General features: G+C 41.0%; 1 protein-coding gene across 1 annotated transcript in view; it reads right to left on the bottom strand.

The window, feature by feature from the left end:
* The window catches only part of ZNF516 (zinc finger protein 516), a 98,052-nt gene that overhangs the window by 47,950 nt on the left and 28,643 nt on the right, over positions 1-21,459 (bottom strand). Inside the window, exon 2 of the mRNA XM_014875151.2 lies at positions 6,275-8,294. Coding sequence (XP_014730637.2) covers positions 6,275-8,171 — 1,897 coding nt within the window. The 5' untranslated portion in view covers positions 8,172-8,294. The remainder of the gene's footprint in view (positions 1-6,274; positions 8,295-21,459) is intronic.

Raw genomic sequence — 21,459 nt, 5'->3', positions numbered from 1 at the left:
GTAAAGTTTTAACCACTTTTTAGATGTCCATGGCTTTTCTCTCTTCCTCTCCTCTCAGTACCCACTGCATTGATCCTGGCTACCAGAACTATTCTTGCTATCAATTTACTTGGGACAATCAGCACAATTTCCATTTTGTTCTGTTTCCTCAGCAGTTCTTCCCATTAAGATCAACCTACAGTTAAAAAGAAATAGAAGCAAAACCAATTGCTGAGGGCAGCACCACAGGAATATACGCTCACATAGGAGATATCACCCACAGTCCTGAGGAGAGTACAAGAGTCCAAAGGGGAGGAAAAAGGTAACAAAGTGCTGCCGTGGAGATACATACAGTCTTGTACTGGTAAAAAAGGATGGTTCAACCTGCAGTGTTTTGCAGAGAAACCTCAGATCATGGCTTTGCTAACATGCATCAGGATTGGACTATGTGCATTACATGAAAGAGAGATTTCGAAATGGTATTAGTAGATGTGTTCAAACTAGGTAACAAACTAGGTAACAGATCTAGTCCAAATCTGCTTTAAGGAACAGCTGAACTCTGCTAAGCCCCAAGCAACATCTAATGGATCTCTTACTGCTAGCACAGGGTCCTTGCCTCTGCTCATCAATTTGCTTGTAATTCCAAGTCCCAGAGTTTCACTGATCTCACTGGAGTTAAGAATCCAAACAATTCATTTGAGTTGTAAAGCTGAAAGTGTTTTATACTGCAACAACCACTCCTCAGCAATGCCCAAATTAACTGGTGAATGTGTAATCACAGCATAACACTCTTATCTTCACAGTTCTGAGACACTGTTCCTTCTTGAAACTGCCTTATTTCTTGGAAGCCTAGGGCAATAGTTACCAATTGTCCAGCATTGAAACATCCTCCAGCTCGTTATATACTCCTTCAGCAAACTAAATATGCTAAATAACTTAAACATACTTAAGAGTGTACATACAGAACAAGATATCATTTAGTGTAAAATGCCCCAAGAGCACTGCCTTTAGCAGCACTATACAGTGGGATTTACAGTAAGTGAGAGTCTGGCATGAGAAGCATCTGAAGTGTAATTAATCAAGATACGTAGCAAAAACGTTTGATATTTATGTAGTGGAGAGACCTCCCCCTGCACACAGAGAAACACTTTTTCATGTAAGAACAATGAAGTCCTGGTACTGGATACTGGCAGCTGTTCCATACACTCATGACAGCAACAGAAAACATCTACTAGAACTAGCTCTGTTCTCTGGAATTACTGTACGTTTTTATTTTTCTAATTTCATTTGCTTAGCTGTTTTATTCTTACTGTTGCTTTCCTCCCAAAAACTACAGTCTTGCTGCTTTACTAAAATATTAAAGCAACTCTAAACAACTTTTACTTTTCAATTATCTTACATCAAAAGACTTCTGAAAAGATGCACGTTTCAAAAAAGTTCCAGCCCTTGGACTTGTTATAATTCATATATGAGCAAAACAAAATCCAAATTTATGCTTCATAAATCTCCCCTACAATTCTTCCTCAGAGCCTGATAATGTTATGTTTCTATTCAAGCATTCCAGTTTACATATAGGATTTTCATATAACAAGCCTGGGATAAATGGTACATGTTACATCCCCAAGACTATATAACCTGTAAGCAATTCATAGGCAGCTCTCTCTTCTTCAGTTTACTATACTAAATCAGTCTCTGGCCATGCTCTTCTAAGAGTTTTTGAAATATAACAAACACAAAGGAAGAGGTCCAGATCTTCTGGCTTTCATACAGAAATCCTACTGGAGTTACCCACCTGAGCACAGCACATCATGAGCCTTCACAGCTTCAGTCCAAGCCACTCAGCATGCTGGCATTGCCTTGGAGGGTTTGACTCCAATGCCATTGCACACCTCTCTTCAGCCCCTCAGCCCCCTTTGAAACCTCATCATTTGGCTCAGGTCCTTCACCAAGGTCGTGTTTCTCTCTGCATTCCCTCATTCCCCTTTCTCTCCACCCTGCACCTTACTCCCATCTCATCCCACTCCTTCATGGGGCTCATGTTCTAAGCAGGTCCCACCACACCACCAGTGATTCCTGACATAAACCAAGCACAGCCACATACCACTGTTTTGTATTCACTGTTTGAGTTTTTCTATATTCTGCACAGTCTTGTGTCCCCCTCAGTCAGGTCACAAGCTCCTTGGACTGAAAGCAGTATTGGTACGGGGCCCAGCACAGCAGTCCTCACTCGCAGTCAGCCCCTTCCTGCACTGGCCAGTGCAGCTGAAACATCATGTGTGCAATACAAGTGAATCAGTCTCTCCTTAAAGCATTTCAAAAATTCAGAGGAGTCTGACAGAAGGGAAAAAAAGACAAAGAGAAGGGAGAGCAGAGGCAGGAGATAATGGAAATAGAATAGACAAGATAGTTTTCACTGGAAGCAGCATTCCAAGGTGATACATCCTCTCCTTTCCCTAATGTCCTTCCCTGACATGGCCATGCTAGAAGTAGCACTCCTCTCCTTGATTCCTATATAACACTCCTTTTCTTTGTTTTCCCCTCCTAGATTAATTTTAACATTTACTTCCCACCCCAGACTGACACTTACACACAAGAGGAAGAACCACTTTTATGGCACTTCCTCACTGGCTGGGCTATCTCAGGTCTGGGCTTTTACCCCGTGCTTGCCAAGAACCAAGAGGTATTTAAATTCTTTTCACTTCTTTTCCTCATCTTTCCACCTGCGAACAGTAGTCACAGCCTCAAAAATTATTCTTCCTTCTTAATTTCAGGACTGACATAAAGCCTATGTAACAAACCCAAATACCTTCGCTGCTAAAACCACCATGGCAATGAAGGGGTTCATGCTTTAAAAATACTAACCTCAAACTACTTTGATATATCTAAAACTAGATTTTAGGTGAGAGGCTGAAAGTAATAAAGACAATGTTTTCCTTTCACTTTTATCCACACAATAAAATCCCTCTCTACTCTCTCAGTCGTATCTTTGGGGTTCTTTTCAGGAAAAATGACAATCATTAAAAAATCCCAACCAAAAACCTCAATTTGGGGAAGCAGTGAGCAACAGAGAGTTCACACAGCTTTGGATGCAACTCAGTGAACCTTCAGGAACAGTTTTGCAAGTGGCTTGTACGATAAATAAAAATGAAGAATCATCTGGGGCAGGAAGACCTCAAAAATATTCAAAGCCTGGTCTCAACAAAGGAAACACGTTCTGAGCCACCTCTTCCCACATGGCTGTCACACAAAACACTAATACTTCATTCCTGATCTCTGCATGACAGGTATCACACAGTACACTATGTGTGACTCCAGAAAACTCGTTTTTATGCTCCCTCCAACCACATGAAGTACGCTTTGCAGTCAGCCACTTTACCCCCGGCAGCTGATAAACTGGGTTTGCAACACTACACCCCGGTGCCTGAGAAATCATGATGTTACTCCACAAAGGCAGCAGGGGCAAATCACAGACTAAGAACAAAGGAGTGCCTGCCCTGGAGGCTCTCAAGCCCAATTCTTGCTCTTCTCCCAGTAAGCCCTGTCAATACTTCCCTGCTCCTGTCACCTTCACCCCTACACCTGCTGGCCCAAAGTGACCACAGAGGTGCCCTGCCAGTTTCCCTGCTGCAAGACACCAGGCGTCAACAGCACTCCTCAGATTATTAAGAATTAAATACACAAAGAAATACTTTCAGCTGAGTCAAGGCCACAACATTCAATACTTGGCAGTCTCAAGGCCTTTTTCTGACACAGGATAACATAGTAATGCGTCAAAGGGGGAAAGAAAGAGTAAAAGATAGGAAAGTAAAAAAAAAAATACCCAACAGATATTATATAAACTTATAAGTAGCACGAGATTTTCCTAATTACGGCCTGAGTAAAAATAATGCTGTAGAAATATTTTCAGGAACAGGAACTGAGAGGCCTGCTTGTCTGCCTCCACTGGGGAAGAAGCCTGTCCATGGGGCTGGAGTTCTATTCTTGATGAAAAATCTTTACCTGGAAGAGTAACTAAAAAAAGCTGCAGCAAAGGATAGCAAACTACAGCAGTTCTAGGACAAAATGTGCTTCAAGGCCATACCAGAACACCTCATTTTTGCAGGCACATACATGAGGGCAGAATCTGGCCTATATTCCATACACCTTAAGTTACTGTTCATAAAGGAGCGGAAAAAACCCTCTTTGAGTTACAGCAGAATCTGCAAAAGAGTAGAATTAATCCTACAGCTTGCTGGACAGAAGCACCCTGTTCCTTAGAACACAATACCAGGGCAGCGCCAATAAACCTGCATGCCAAAAAAGAAATAACTGGGAAACTTTAGTCCTGAACATTTATCTGTGAAAACTCCTTTTAAACATAACAAAAGAAATAAGTAAAAAACCTTAAAATTTCTTTCAAATTAAAAAAACCCTGTCACTTGTAAAAAATGTTCCCTTCATTGAGACAGTGATTTGAGTTAAATAACCTCTATTAATAGGCAACATTTCTCTTGCACTGAAACGTTTCTCATTAGCCAATTAAATACTTGATTAGCTCTTCAGCTGTGATGTTAGCAAATATAAAATGCAGCAACCACCCTCCCAGCCCATCATTGCAAATATATCCCTTTTCCAAAATGTGCCTGTATTCAGGCTCATCAGTTTGCTGCTTCTTTACAATTAAAGCATACAGGCATCAATTTGGTACCCAAAGAAATGAGTTTCCAGTTGCTGGCATCAATTAAGCCAGTAACTTAAATTCCTATGAGAGCCAAGTGCTGAGTGACTCTAACTCTCCCCTTCCACTCCTGCAACAAGGGCTCAAAGCCTGAGTTGAGGCAAGAAGCAGAACAGGCAAAGATATAAGACAACTCCTCTTGTTAGAAATAAAATATGGAGAGCATGTAAGAACAGTTTTCTTATTTGAACATCATACGAGAAGTGCTGCAGTGTTTTTAGCCCACCTCCAGAGAGATGGTTTTCCATCACAGCACTGTACATTACACTGGTGAAACATGGCAGCCCCATTTAACTCTAGACAAAGCTGCAATTTTATCACCACACCTTGTGTCAGCTGTACCCAAATGTTTCAGGTGGCAGCTGATGAACCTGCACACCAAGTAGGCATGTACCCATAAAGAAATGTAAGTGTTCAAGAATCCAACAGCAGATGGGAAAGCCAAATTTTGAGTCTTTTAAACATGTAAGAAGTCATACTGCAAATATTTAAGAATCTGTAAGAATCTAGCTTGTCACTAGATTTTTGGAGTTGTTTATTTATGTGAAGGGGGAAAAGCATTAAAAAATTGGTGTTCTTAGAATAATTTGAATATACCCAACATTATTTCACAAATTCATTAAAAACATGTAACAATTCACAATTCTGGAAAATGTTGCTTTGCTGCTCTGGGGTCTGACGCCAGGAGGAAAGGCAACATTATATAATATCCTGAAAGTACAAGGTAATTGAATAAACCCACTCTCTTCCACAATGGTGCAGATGACTTCATCCACGACGGTCTTGAAAATGAGTTTAACTCCATAGATAACTATGCTCTTCACAACAAAAGGAATGAAAATGAGAGGAAACCGTTTTTGTTCACCAAACAGAAAACAATCAAAAACCAACAGAAGGGCTAGTAAGGAAAGAATGGTTAATCTCACATTTCTAAAAGGGTATTATAAACAAAGCATGGTGAACAACAAAAATAAAGGATTAAAAAAAGAGATATGAAAGTGCTTAATGGTGTTTTTTTAAATATTTACTTTGCTGCTATTTGGAGAATAATTTGTTCCATTTAGTAGCATTGGGCTCAAAGGACTGCTTTAATCCAGAGAGATTAATTATAGCCTTTGGAGTTATAAACACAATTTGGGAAGTGAAGCGTCGAAAAGGAGAGAGACTCCTCTCACGCTGGTGCTTAACAAGTTTTTGTGCTTTGGGGCTACACTACGCAGGCTACACCTGTACACTGCAGGCAGAACACTGCACAGGACCCATGAATTGTGGAAAAACAGCCCCCAAGATATCCAGGGAAAACACTACCCTATGCTACAGCGTTGCTATAGGCAACTAAAATACTTCTCAGGTGTCCTTCATCAAAATACAAGTTCACCGGCACATTACAAAAATGTGATCTCACTTTTATTACCTGCACCAGAAACGAGCTGCCACACTGAGACAAGCAGCGGGCACGGGACCTTTAAAACCTCTCACACGCTTTCACGTATTTCTCCCTCTGGTCATCGCTGTGTCCCACACCAGGAGACACAGGGACCAGCAACAATTATAGGGCAAAGCTGGGAGCGATCTTACCTAGCAAGGGGTTGGCCGCTCCTTCCTCCGAGCTCTCCTCAGCCCCCTCCTCTCCCAAGCCGGAGGTGGCCGAGTCCTCCGGGGCGGATGCAGAGCCAGGGGTGCTGGGCCCGCTGACGGATCCCGAGTCCCCTTCCTCGCTGCTGGAGCCGTAGCGGTCGGGCTGGGCGGCTGTCCCGCCCTCGCTGCAGCTCCGGCGCTCCTTGCGGTGCACCCGCGAGTGCAGCACCATTTGGTGGTAGGTGCGGAAGATCTTCCCGCACTCGAAGCACTCGGTGGACTTGTTCTGGGTGGCCCTGCGGCTCTGGCGAGAGGCAGGGCGATAGTCCAGACCCGCCGGGGCAAGAGGGCAGCTCTCCCCAGCTGGGACACTGCCCGTTTTCTCCAGGCGCCCACCGGTGCAGCTCTTCTTCTTGGGGTTGCTGGGTGAGTCCTGGTCTCGCTTGCGCTTCTCCTGGTTGACAAGGATATACTCCCTCTTATCCTTGTCATAAGTCACATCTGCATCTGCCAGGGCCTCATCCCATCCCACATACTTCACATACTCTGAGGGCTCTACCACTTTTCCTTTGGTGGCCAGCTGCCAAGCTTGGTAGCTGCTGACCGGATCCAGCTCAGCTACTCTTTTCCCAGCCTGTCCTCTCGTAACTCTATCCAGCCCTACAGATGGCAGTAGATTGAGACACTGCAAGAAAAACTGCTTGGTTACGGAGGAGTTCAGGCTCCCATCAGTCAAGCCCTCAGCTCTATCCCCGGTGCTGCCTGGCTGCACACGGTAGTGAACAGCATTATGCGCTTTCAGACTTTCCATATTTGTAAACAGATTTCCACACTTGGTGCAAACTTCATACAGAGATAGGCCTGTCACAATTGTCTCCTCTTGTATCACGTCATTGATAGTGGCAATGAGCTCCAAATCATTTTTTGGTTTGTTTTTGCTCCCAGACCTGGGGCCATGCGACTTCATGTGGTTTTTCAGAAACCAGGGCTCTTTGAATCTCCTGCCACAAATATGGCACCCATGATCAAATGAGCCCCTGTGCTTTTTCATGTGAGCTTTCAAGAACCAGGTTTGACTAAAGGTCTGACCACAGACTTCGCATGGGAACTCGCCCGCATTGAGCTCGCTCTTGCAGTTCTCAGTGTAGGTCTCCCCATTGGGGACCTGAGCTGTTATATGGTCTTTCTCTACGTGGTTTAACAGCGTCTCCTCCCTCAGGGTCATGTAGCTGCACAGCCTGCACTTGAACGGTTTGTGGACCTGCTGCAGGTGCTGCTCCAGGTCCTTCTTCCTTTCGAATTTGTTTTTGCAGAAGGTGCACTGGTAAGAGGTCAGCTTGCCATCGTCCTCAGCTGGTGCCATTTCTGCGACCTCCTTCTTGCTGCTTCTCAGCAAGATCTTGCTGTTATCAACCTGAGCAGTACCATTCAAGATCTTGTTGCAGGCAGATGTACTTTTAGTGGGGCTGGTGCACCCGCCAAGGCCCTCTGAAACGCCCATCTCCCCCAGCTGTGCCTCTCCCATCTCTGCCTCGTGCCCCTGACTTAAAGTGCCTGTCCTGTGACTGCGGATGTGGATCTTCAGGTTGCCCTTTTGGGAAGCTCTGTGATCACAGTAAGGGCATTTGTAGGGCTTCTCACCTGTGTGCTTCCTCATGTGCTGTGACAGGGAGCTCTGAAAAGGGAAACTTTTACCGCAGATGCAACAGCTGTGGCACATGGTCTTGTCAGCATCCATGTCGCTCTTGCTTAGCTTGCCAGGGCTGGAGGATCTCCGTAACTCCATTTCTGCCTCTCTGCTACGATCCATCTGTATTACTGCAACAGCGGGTAAGTGGGGCAGGAGGACAAAAGCATGTCCGGCAGCAGAGGAGGGCTGCACCGCGTTTTCAATCATACGGCTCTGCAGAGAGGTTTTATTGCTTCATTCTCAGGGTAACGTTTCTCCTTTCAGCTGCTCCGCAGACTCCACAGCACCAACTTATTTCCGTCTGCTCTGTAAGTAGATGGCATAGATCACCTGAAACAAGAACAAAATCATACAAATGTACAGATTCTTAAACATATTCAAACCTATTCATGTTTTGAATTCAACGGCTTCCATCACTCACTCCGCACTCACAAGCACACCATATGACAATCTATTGCACCAAAAGGCAGTAGTTTCTCTTTCTGTTGATATTCTAGACTTCAATGACAAGCATAATTACTAAATAAGCAAAATCCATAAAAGAGCAAATACTAATTTCCATACACTGACATCAGTGTCTTGAACAAAGCGCAAACTTTAAAAATACTTTTTGTTTTAAAACCAGGCAGAAGTAGCTAAAAATACACCATAAATGAGGAAAACATTTCTTGTGGGGGTTATTACACTTTAAATCTGTGGCTTTACCACCATGTGTAATTTCATGTAAAATATGTACTTGCCAAAGATAAAAGGCTTTCCTAGAGACTTTAGCAAGTATCATATTCCTGCTGGCAACTGCATTACTTTGAGTCCCAGACAGCTCGGCTGTGCTTGAAGTGGCAGGCACAGAAAGGCGCAAAGGCTGAGGACGCTCAGTACTTTGATTACAGAGCAAACAAGAACGCAGAGCACTGACAAAGCACTCATCAAAACTAAAAGTTATTTCCTGCTGGACAGTGAACTTAAAAAACCCTCCAAGAAAAAAATTTTAGTCTCAAACTAACAAAGCAAAGTGATAACGCAGCTATCAAATTACCTCAAATCTGAGTGATTTATGTCAGCATGACACACAGGAAATGACACCACCACCCACCTCAATGAAATAGAATTTAAACCATAAACAAACAAAAAAACCCAAGAAAAAACTCTTGATTAACAGAGCAGATTAATAAAATTTTAAATAGTTTTCTATCTTTTCATAAATAAATGCAAGGGTGAGTATCTTAGTGCAAGATCAAACACACCAGCACCTTTTATACAGCAAAAAAACAATGATCAAAATCCACATAGGCTGTTTCTCTTCCAATTACTACACTGTAAAACAAAATCTTCCCCCCCTCCTATCCTCATTAAGGACTACAAACACCACATGACTAAGATCAAAGAACACAGACAGCATTCTCTAATGAAGAGAACCGATCTATTGCCACATTAAGAAAACATCAGCTTCTTAAAATGTAGCTAAAAATATGCAGAGCACTAACAAGACCATATATTCCCACATCCATCACTTGACATCTATGACTCAACAAAGAGCTGCAGATCTACAGCTGCAAATCTTAAGATTTCTCACTGTATTCACCTCTGAGTCTCTTCAATACGTAAATAAGCAGTCTAACCACATCACCCGCATGAGCTAAACAAAATGCAAGACTGTTGCAATGCTCATCTCAGTTATGGGCTACAGAAGAACTTCATTTCATTTAATTTAATCCAGCCCTCTTATTTGCTTCAAGACATTCATTTCTGGGCTGGATTTTCTGCATATCTAGTATCCGTTTAGCATGTTAGGAGCTCTCAAACAGCATCAAACCCAAAGTACCTTCTCCTCAGAGAGCTGACAATAACATTTAAGGGATGAGTTACAAAGGCAATTTTATTTTGTGAATGAAGCCTTTTTTTATTATTAAAAAAAACAGATATCTCAAATTCAGAAGTCCATATGAGCAGGAAGTTTACAAACTACAGAATCTAAACTAATCTTTGAAATTAGTAATTTAAAATCAAACTGAGAGACAGCCTCAGAAGATACTTCCTGGGTGAATAAAGGATAACAGCCACTGAAATTCTGGCTGCACCAGAAGGTACAAACACACCAAACAGAAAATACAAGTTTCTATCACCCATCAGTGGATGAAAACAACTTCAAGTAACCTCTTATTTATCTGACCCACAATCTAAAACTGCCAAGCAACAACCCATATTGTCTTATAATCAAAGATTTAACCTAAAAGGCATTAAATCATAAAAAAGAAACACCAGGTTCTTGTTCAAGTATACTGCGCTAAGTGCAAGCAACAGCTTCTTCTGAAATGTTCCACACCATTTCAAAAATTAAAAAAAAAAATTAAAAATAAAGCTTTGGGAACAATTTTTTTTCATTGTATTTTATACAATGTTTTCTACATTGTTAGTTTTCTACAGCTTACACCAGTGAGAATACGGTTTCTATTGGCAGGCTGATTTTTAGACTAACGACTTTTTTCCTTTTTTCTTTTTTTTTTTTTTTTTTTAATTTTAAAATGTAGGGCCCATTTTAACTCAACTTTCTGCTGTGTTTCCTGTCTGCAAGTTCAAAAGAGCTTTAAGAGCCAAGCTTAGACAAGAATGCTGTACACAGCAGTCCAAGCACATGTAGATCCAAAGCTTCAGAGTCCCTTTGTTTACTTGGCCACAGATTCCCTGGGCTTAGTCTTGACATATTTCACTTTAATTATTTATAACATTTTCATTAATGAAACTTAGTTATGAAAATGAGGCTATGAAGAAAGCATTACTTATAAGAAGGGTATTAGCCACTCACAGGAGATCCCCATAGTCCTGTATTAAATTAGGCCTGAGGGGGAAAAATGTCAGACTTAAAAACTACTGAATAATTTTATTAGTCTAAAATATTTAATGGAAGTGCTATCATCTTCACAAAAATATTATGAGAATTTTTTTTTCATCTTTATTACTTTATCCTGCCCAATGCACTCCATTTCTGGCTTTAAAAGTTGAAATAAAGTATTCCTAGACTTGAATTATTCAAATTCATGCACGTGTAAGACTCACAAAATTTCAAGTCTGATATTCCAGGCAAAATCCCAGGGGAGTGAAGGGTGTTTACCCAATCTGAGCTTGCTTTACACAGTATGTGGAGATCAATCTTTGGCTTTGGTAAAATATATGAACAACTCACTTCTCCCTCCTAGTATCATTTGAGTGGCTACTTAGAAGTAATTCTTCCAGAGGGGTCTCTTTGCAGAACAGCGAAGTTGGCTCATTGGAAAGTAGTAAATAAAATCCCAACTTTGAAAAAAAGCTTCAGTTTAGAAGACTGAACTTACAAAAATAAATTACAAAATAAGGAAAAAAACACCTGTAAAGAATCCTAACAATACGAAATAAGATTCTGTCTTAATTTTAACCTCGGGATTAATTACTAAACAAAGATGGCACAATGAATGGAAGATGTCAACTGGTAAATCAAACAGTACCAGTTACTCTTTCATTACAAGTAAAACGTGGCCATAGTTATCTTTGTTTCTTTCTGGCTGTGGTGATAAAATAGTTGTATTTTGAAATAATTCCAAATTTTAAAGTATTCTGAAATAATTCTCTATCAGCACACATGGAATGCAGCCACCTCTAGCTACCCTCAGGCAACTGGAAGTATTTCACCTCTCAGTAATTTCAGGTGGTAACCAGCAGCCTTTCCAAGCTCACCCTGCAGTTCCATGGCACTGGCTCATCACGCAGAATCCACAGCAGTCACACCCAGCCCATAGATTCCTCCAGGACTGTCTCAGCACAGAAATCCCCATCAGCAGAGAGGCAAGCCGTAAGAAAACACAAGTGAATCTAAGCCATAAATTAATATGCAGTCTTTAAAAATGTTTTGTGTGTTTTAGTGGCACTGCAATCTATGCCAAGTGCCATCCAGCTACTTGGAAGAGCTGTCATACTCTAAGGGGCATAGGAACTAGATTTAGTTTATTTTGTTGAACTAGGAATCAGCAGTTCATGCAAGAAACAGCTGGACAGTATCAATGAGGCATTTTCAGCCCCTTTAAAATACACTTATCATCACTGTTTACATGTGAGTTTGGTATATAAAGCAAGATGGAAGGGAAACATGGACAAAGACTCAAAACCAGGAGGCGTGGTGTGCTGGTTGGCCTTTGCACAGCCAAATATTTTAGTTTTAAGGTTTCTTCCTGCATCATTGCCTCACTAGATTCTTTGCCTTGAACCACATGGGAACAAATATGATCTTTTTTTTATTCCCCTGATGTCCCCAAAGGGAAGACAGCTTTCCTACATGCTTAAAGCAAGTACTTGTCAGAATCTACTCTATTTCAAATATTTAGGCATCGAAACTGCTCTTGTTTTTAAAACTAACTTGGATAGAGTTGTTTCCTTTCAGAGAAAGCACATTCGACCAAAGTTACTTGCTCTCACCACAGAGCTCCAGCATCTTTTCCATCATCATCCATGGCTTTCCCAGTGAGACTGTGGAAGTAATTGCAAATTAATTTCTTACATACAAATATGCTGTGCAGTGCAGACAGAGAAAAACACCCAAAATTATTCCTGTTCCAACATAGAACAAGCAAACTACACATTTCTTTTTAATTTCTTCTCAATTAAATATGATTTTTAAAATCATATTGCATGATCTACAGTGGCAAGAAGGGAAAACTCTTCAGGAAGTATTAAAGAAGAAAATACAATTTGGGAAGCTACACAGACCTATTCAAATAGCACAGTGTATCTTTTAAAACAAACTACTTTCTGTCTGGGTGTATTTCAAGTCCCATCTGAAAGATAAATGCACTGGAGAAATAATCACTCTTCTGATCTCCAAGAGGTTTGAACATACACTGCAATTGCTCTACCGTGTTCCTCCGCCAAGAACAACAAGGACTTAAAAAAAAAGAAAACCTATGGGAGGCATAATCTCGTGGAAAAGTATCTTACTGAATTTCCTTCTAGATGATGAAATGATAGGACATAGCATGTAAATATCTAGGTGAATTTGAGGAAGTTGTGTTTTTGAAGAACAGCAACCTGGAGATTTGAGAAGGCTCAGGTTGCCTCTTTGCCATCCAGAGCAAAGACGCCAGACAAGAGCAAAGTGCAAGAAGAGGGGGGAACAAAAGACAGAGAACATTTTACAGCTGCCCTGCCAGCCTTCGAGCTCACTGAACCACACAGACCTTTCTCCCGCTCCGTGTCTTCTCCCTAGGCTACAGACTCTGTCCTCCACACACAGCAGCCTTGCTCTACCTGCACCTCCTCCTCACTTTGTGAGGAGACATGGCTTCTTGTGAACATCCCTTGAGGATCATCAGGGCATCACCCTGAGTAAAGGCTCTATCCTGCCATCCTTATGTACACACCAGTCCTACCCAAATGCAGACCCTCTTACAGACCATATCACCAGATTATGGACCACAGACCACACCAGAGCATGGAAGAGCTTGTCTTTAAACAGTAAGCATGTACCTGAATTTGCAGGAAATTCTGGAATTCTGCACCCTACAAAGGCAAAGGCAGCATAGTTCTAAACTGATTTTTGAGAGTAATACAAAATAACCCAGCAAAGACCTATCCAAAAATCCCAAGCCAGTTGCAGAAGACTGGCAAATTTTCCAAATGTATTCAGTTATCAGAAGTAGCGATCTTGATAACAGACCTCCTGAAGTCTGTTGAAGCCTGCCAAAATTGACACAGGACTGAAAAAGAAAAATAAAAAGCTTCTGGGAAAACAAACAAGAAATTTCTCTTAATCTATTTCCACTTAGGCTTTTAAAATCCTTGGGCAGCATTTTGCAAAACGTTTTCTTTAATTATTTTCAACCAGCCTTCCCCTGCAGCTGGTAAAGCTCTTCCCATTTGCAAAGTTTGTTGCCTGAACCCTGAGATATTATTTTGAGCTTCTCCAAATACATCATGTGTTTTTGTGTCTTTCTCCCTCCATGAGCTAATGACATTTTGCAGCAGGCTCCAAGCAGCAGCCAGGAAAGCAGAGTCAGGCCTTTCCCAATTGACGCTGCACTCTTAGCAGAGGAAGGAATACATGAAATAAAGGTTAAAAACACTAATGCTGAAAAAGCTGGAGGTATGCATTTGCAACGAGGTGATTGCTCTCAAAATGAAGTCCTCAAAACCTCTGTAACCCAGATATTTTGGTGGGTCCTCAGGAATCAGTTCAGGAGCAAGGCTGGGTGGGGGGGAGTTTGTTTTCACACTGCTACAGGGTATGTTGAGAAACACAGAGCTGTCACCCACTCAGTACATACTTTGTGTTTTAGTGCACTGTGCGTGTTTGTCTTCTGAGAGACAAAGAAATGTACTTTACTAGTTACACTGTAGTATTCTAAGCAATGAATTGAAATGTATCATTAACATCCAGGACAAGCTTTATCTTGCTACCAAAACAAAGGGACTATTCTTTGAACAAATTGAGGGGGAAAATCCCATAATGACAATGAAGAGTTCCTCTCCCTAAAAACTGTGCTGCACAACAGTAACAATTACGAGCTTATATTCTACAGACCGAGGTTGAGAATGGCTGCATGAAGTGATGCATTCACTATTGGGAGAGTAAGTACCATTGATGACAAGGCCTTGGGGCTTCTGCTGTTCGCAGACCAATCAATAATCCATTATGAACAAACTACATTTACCCCTAATATGAAGAAATGAATAAAAGGGAACCACTAACACTAGTACTTTCATGGAAAAAAACCCAACAATGCAGAAATCACAAAATGCCATCACAAGACTTAAAACTATTGGTGATGTCTAACACTGACAGAACTACCCACAATAATCCTTTATTTTACAGCAGTTGCTGGAGACCATTACATTATATTTAAAAAAAAAAAAAAAAAAAAAAAAAAGCTTATTTTAACAGCAAAATTTTTTTCCAGGCTACTTATTCTGGCTGCAGCACAAAACAAAAAGCAGCATTAATCTTTCAAGGCAAGGAGGAAAAAATGAACTAACTTCACCCGAACATCTACCAGCTTGCTTCAAACTGTTTTCTAATGCAACGTAAATAAGAACTTCTAATTAGAAATAACTGTCCAAATGTGACTGGTCAACCATAACAAGACTTTATTGCAGCAGCTGCGTTACCATCCAGACATGAGGCCCTGAAACTGTTGTTCTCCCATTGTCATTGTCAGATGCCACAATACAATCAAGAGAGGATCCATTTAAATAACACAACCATAGCAAACCTCAGCATCCTGGGTCCAGTTTCTACCCAGAGCTCTCAGCACTGCACCAGAAGGCAGAAGAGAAAAGCTCTTATGAAAAATTACAGATAAATAAATTAAAAAACCAAGAAGTTACTGATTTTTTGGATGGGTAATAGTAAATTAGACTCAAAGGAAACACTGAGACTGATACTACTAATGCATAAGGCAGTCTATGCCCTTTTTCTGCAATGTAAAGACTAGTAGTTAAAGTTGACCTCGCAGGATGGGGGGCTAGCAGGAATGAATGCACAATGTGATTATTGATCAGCCCTAGAAAAGCCAAGAACTGCACCAGCGCAGATGTGATTTTTCTTTTCCTAGGGTCATTAATGATATATATTGGCAAGTCAAAAGCTCTTATTTTGACATGCTGTAACAGTGTCATTAATTCTGAAAATAAGCATCAACTTAGGTTCCAAAAAAAAGAAAAAAAAAACACTTAAACCCAGTAACAACAACAAAAAAACCCTCCATTTTACTTCAGTAACAGTAATGTTTTGCTATTTGGCCACACCCACCAAAGGAAGTTATTTTAGTGGCTCATTATTCCCGAAATCTAAGATTTTAAAGCTGAAGAAGCATTTACAGTTCTGATAGTTTCAAACAAAAAATAAGTCGGTTACAAGCAAAGTCACCTCAATACTGTGTATCACCTCCTTATTCAAATCGATGGCATTGATGCTGGTTATTCATGCATGTCTATGGAGATGCATATATATATGGGCAGCACAGTATTTTCCCAGCATCCAACAGTGCTTTTATATTTAATGATCTTGTTAGGTTTTCCACTGCAGACCAATTTACACTGAGTTGTAACATGGGCCATTTTAAATCTTCAGGGGGCTGATTTCAAACCGTATGGGTGGGGTATTTTTCTGTCAATATGCCCTGTTCTAAGCTCAGTTTTTATATTTTAACAGTAAAAAAATTTAGAAGTATCTATTTTTATTTACAGTGTCATGACAAGGACATGCTTAGGTTTTTTGCAATTTTTACCTTATCTGTATAGAAGAACAAGGACTGGATCATCAACTAGCAGAAAATACAGGAGTGCAGTATATGGCACACACAGACACATACCCATCCCTTCTTGCTGCCTCTTTCGTTTGCCCCATCAATGCAAGCTACACACAAACCACATCCTCAGCTGCCATAAGTGCACACAGTGCCATGAAATCAATTTGCATCAATTCAGAAGCTGTACATCTAACTAAAATTGGAATGCCTTTGTGCTGTGTACATCAAGACCTGAATGCAAGGAAAACATAAGCATAATTGAAGGTAAGCATTTTGAATTGTTGATTTCCTATCCCAGCGAAAGTTGCACGAAGCAACCTTGCCGTAAGTGCCCAAATTCCACTCTGTCACAACAAACAATTGCACCAGAAAGGAACAAACTTCAGTGCCGTAGTAGACTCATGCAGTGCTGTAACTTGTCCACAGCAGACCTCAAATGCAAAAAGCCTTATGTTTAATACCAAACAAGTTTACTAGCTACAGCCATGTGTTCACCAGGTCAAAGGAAGGTAAATATTGTTTCTACGGGCCACTGCTGCAAGATAAGCTGTGTGAAGAATTAAGAAATTCAAGGTAATAAATTAATTTCACTTAAACCCAATATATCCCACTGCTCAAATTGCAACAGTAAAATCATTACCTTATAAATAGAAGTGTTGCCAAGCGTTAACCTGTTAATAGACTTAGAATTGCAGCACTGTGCTTTGATTAACTATTAATGTCTTACTGTAATAAAAATTATTTAAGTAACACCACCAAGTTGTTTGCTTACTTCTTCCCCCTCCCAATTATCATAAAGGAATTGTAAAGCAGTGAAACAAAAGCAAGAAGAGTGCATTGAAAAAAAAAATTGAGAGGAGGGGAGAAGGAGTGGGACAGAAAGGGCAGAAGGAAAAGGGAGAGGAACTGTGCCCTGAAATACAAGAAAGAATAATCATATGCAATAAACCGTGAAAGCATTCTGTTAAACATTACCTTCTGAGATAGCACTGAGAAGCAACACAAAATTCACAAAACATACACCTGGCAAAAGCTCATTTGCAGATGTTTGGCTTCTTTTTTTTTCTGCATGTGTGTATGTATGTGTGTATGTATATGTGTACAAAGTATTGCACTGTAAGCCCTTGTAAAGCACAAAACAACATAGACAAGCTCTATTTTAGGAAGCTTTCTTAAACTTCTTAAGAACTTAAGCAGGTAATTCATTAAGACTTTCAATCACGGTTTTTCCATTCTCTAAAACATTTCTGAATGTCAAGCATGCAGACAATGCCCAGGCCCAGATGAAGACACTGCACTTCACCACCCAAGCTGCAGGTTGCTCTATACCAGCTGAGACTCAGGACTTACTGTGCTTCTTAAATCACACATCACCACGACACCACCAGTCCCAAACTGGCAGAGGACAGTGCTGAGGGCCAATCTGTGGACAGCCAGTGCCTTAGATATACCTTCATTCCACCTTTTTTACACGAAAGTACACAGTACGCCTGAAGATCAGTCCGTCCACAAGTGTAATTTGTGATGATGAGCTTATCTTACACATAGCAGTAAGACGGGTGACTGCTAGTAGTTTAAAAAAGACAAAATGTTCCCAAGTTCACCAGTAGTTTTAAAGATGAGATGTCAACTGTTGCTTCATTACTCCAACAGTCCATTTTAGAGTCTTCTGCATTTATAATCATTAAAAGTCATTTCCATTACAAATCCAACTTCGAAATACACTGAATCTTGTACTGGCCTATCCCTGCCAGCGCAGAAAAGCAAACACCCATAGCCAGAACAATAAAAGTGGCACAACCATAAAGAATGAGTTGATTTCAACAGTGAAGTAACTACTTTTCTCCTCTTTTTATTCATGTACTTCTTTAAACACAAAGTGAAGAAAGGAATAGTCTTGTATGTCAAATGAATACAAAGCGCAAGATGACTTTTTCTGGATTTCAAACCTTCCAGTTAGGAGAAAAGAAACTAAACCTGAAATCAAATCTTTTAGCTGTCTGTTGGTCTGGCTTATTTTGGTATAAAGTGCTGAATTATCTCTGTGGAACATCGCTGCAGTGTATCACCTAAAAGAGACAAACATTCCATCCCTTCCTTATAAATACAATTTCAAAGCACATTTTACCAACCCTGTAAATTTTGCTTTCATAACAGCACAACGTACAGCATCCTTCAGAATTTGGCAGGTCAGGACATTGTGGAATCACAAGATGAACCCCGATTAACTCTGTTCAGAACTACTCCATACATGTACTTATCTCCTTGCAATTTAATCAAAGACTTGGAACCTTTGGGCCAGTCCTTCACCTAGAGTGCACAAGGCACTTTCCCAGAACTCCAAAGACACACAGAAATTTACCCAAATACAGAGAATGATTCTGCCTTAGATCCTCTGTGAAAAAGAAGGGCCTGGGTGGACATCAATCTCCAAAACCATTCCTGAGCTTGCTGCTGGCCTTTAGTACAGGAAGGTAGAGTTAGGAGCAGAAAAAAAGGAACAAACCCCACCCCTACTTAGATACTCTCATAACAGCCTCAACACTCAAATGCTGAGCAACTACTTCAAAACAAACCAAAACCTCTGAAGTTATCACTCACAGGATGGCAAGTAAGCAAGCCTGCAAGGAAGAAAAGGTCTGCTGCACAGGCTGTTGCTGGTTTATTTATTTTTCCATACACTACAACTATAACTTGCAAGACAAATCTATCAACTGCTAAGAACCTGAATTACATACACCAAGAACACTGATCTGTTTCCATCACAAAGTACCAGTTAGACTTTATTACAGCTCTCAAAGAAATGAGTGTATGTACCACATGCACAGACCAGCACTCTCTCCTCTCACCACTCTTCACAACCGAGACCTCAACACGCCACTGTCACCACACGTGTTGCTGCACCTTCCACCACAGCCCATGTTCCCCTCCATCCCATGTCCCCCTCCATCCCATGTCCCCCTCCATCCCATGTCCCCCTCCATCCCACACCCACACTGCCCCTGTGGCACTCATCTCCTCACTGCTACCCTACCCGGTGCCATCCCACCGCTGTCACACCATGCCTCCTACCCTCAGCTATCCACACACGCTGCCTGCCTGTCACATTCCTTCTCGACCACCTGAGGCCAGCTGCCAGGCTCCCACTCCCTTCCTGGCCAATGCCATCCCACAGATGTATTTTAAAGGCCACGTCTTTTCCCCACTCTTCCCTGTCCATCTGCCTGGCCTCCAGCCCTTTCTCAGTTGTCCCCAACACTTCTGCTTCTCCCAGGAGCACTTTCACTTCCTTCTCTCTCCCAAACCTGTCTGGGCCCTTCATGACTAATTCTTCCATTTGGGCTATCCCTCATTAGCACAGCCTCAGTCCCTGCTCACTGGCTTGTTGTTTGCCAGGACATTCCAGCACACATTCACACGCCTCCTCCTTGCCCCTTCTGTCCTCTTCCCCAGAAGATGCTCACTCTTCAGGCTTTCAAATCCTCAGTTACAACGCAACCATCTCCAGCCTCCAAGCCCGTAACTTGCCCCCTGTGTCTGCTCAGTAACTGATGCTGTCCCAAAAAGGATGCCAACACCCATGTGAAATGCCTCGCGTGTGAGGTTCAAGCACCATTCTTCTTCTTCAAGGACCTACATAGTTCCACCCTACTCTCTTTTGTGTGGGCAGTGACTCACCCTCTCTAATATATCTTTTGTATCAGTTTCCCACTTACGACCTTGTGTTCTGACACTGCATTTAGAAATGGTTTTTCATTATATTTTCATTCATTCTTAAATTATATTTTCCACAAATGACTCAAAATTATTTTCTAAAATTAAATCCATTACTCAGTTTTGTATAGTTTTTTTTTCCCCTAATGCATAGTATGTGTACTACATATTGCTATGTTCTAATTGGTATGTACATTCCTCAAGGCAGGAACTCGAGATCTTTTATATGTGCTCTTTTATGTACTTTTAAACAGTGCCAAATGTTCCAACTTCAAATAATTTCTAAGAGCAAATTATCATTATAAAGTCAAGATGCACCTTTTCAAAGAGTCAAAGTCCCTCTTTTCATCAGAGGTACAGACAGAAATTGAGAAATAGCTTCTTTCCCATGAGCTCCAAAAGTAAACTAACCCCTTCTTCTGCCTACCCAGAGTTCATCTCTTAAGTTAACCAAAAGGACCATCAAACAAATGGTAAAGCTAAGCTAGTAAAGAAACTAACAAGGTATAAATCACGTCACTAACCTCTAGCTTGTCTGCCTTTATGAAACATACACTTCCAGCCAACGCTAGGCATTTGCATTTAATAACAAACAAGAAGCATAATGACAAATAGAATTCAAGTGCTGCACTTCTCTCTCCATTTCAACAGGCAACTGGAAAAAAGTAGGCTATGCAGAACATCAAATTAAAGGGTAAGATCCTTAGAGGTGATGTTCACTTCAGTGACATATTCTTCTTACAGGAGTTAGTCTCTTTCTACACATAGGACTTTAAGTATGATTTAAAAGCTTTTCAAACTCACTTTCCTCCAGCATGAGCATGCTGCTTTATATCACACATTTTACCATTCTGCAAATAGAAAAATACTCCTTCACCCCCTCAGGGCAATGCTGAAGCAAGTAGATTTTCCACCAGAGAAGCAAAACATAACTGTGACTCTTTAACTCCAAGAGCAGAATTTGAGCCACACTGCTAAATCCTTAAACCTGTTACACAACAAATAAGCATGGATTACAGCACGGCTGGCTCATTATGGGATGTTTTGTGATGCTATTCCTAACACACAAACGCCATTTGTCTTGGCCACATAAAGACCATTCTCCTATTTTAGGTTATCCATCTTTACCATTGCTTTCACTTCTCTGCATCTCACCCATTTATTACTCATTTACTCCCCATTTAATGTATTTCTACATCGTAGACAGTGCTAAATAATCATGATGTAGCAGCACAGTATTACATTTGTTCTATATATAAACAACTACTACACCACAGTTACCTGACACTTCTTACTACCAAAACAGACCATTTGTAACTATACCTTTAGTACTTCATGGTTACTCCACTTGGAGCACTAAACAAAGAGTTTACAAATAAAAAGAAGCAATCTACGCCAGGGAGGTTTATATTTCTGTAGAAATAGCAAGCGTAAGTTGTAGAAAATGCCTGACTAAAAGCACATTTTTAGACAGGTGTAATCTAATTTTGGCAGGTTTACAACAGTCAGCT

Source organism: Sturnus vulgaris, chromosome 1, assembly GCF_052056855.1.
Source record: "Sturnus vulgaris isolate bStuVul1 chromosome 1, bStuVul1.hap1, whole genome shotgun sequence".
NCBI lineage: Eukaryota > Metazoa > Chordata > Aves > Passeriformes > Sturnidae > Sturnus > Sturnus vulgaris.
The sequence above is the reverse complement of the archived record's forward strand: the minus strand, read 5'-3'. Positions and strand labels throughout refer to the sequence as shown.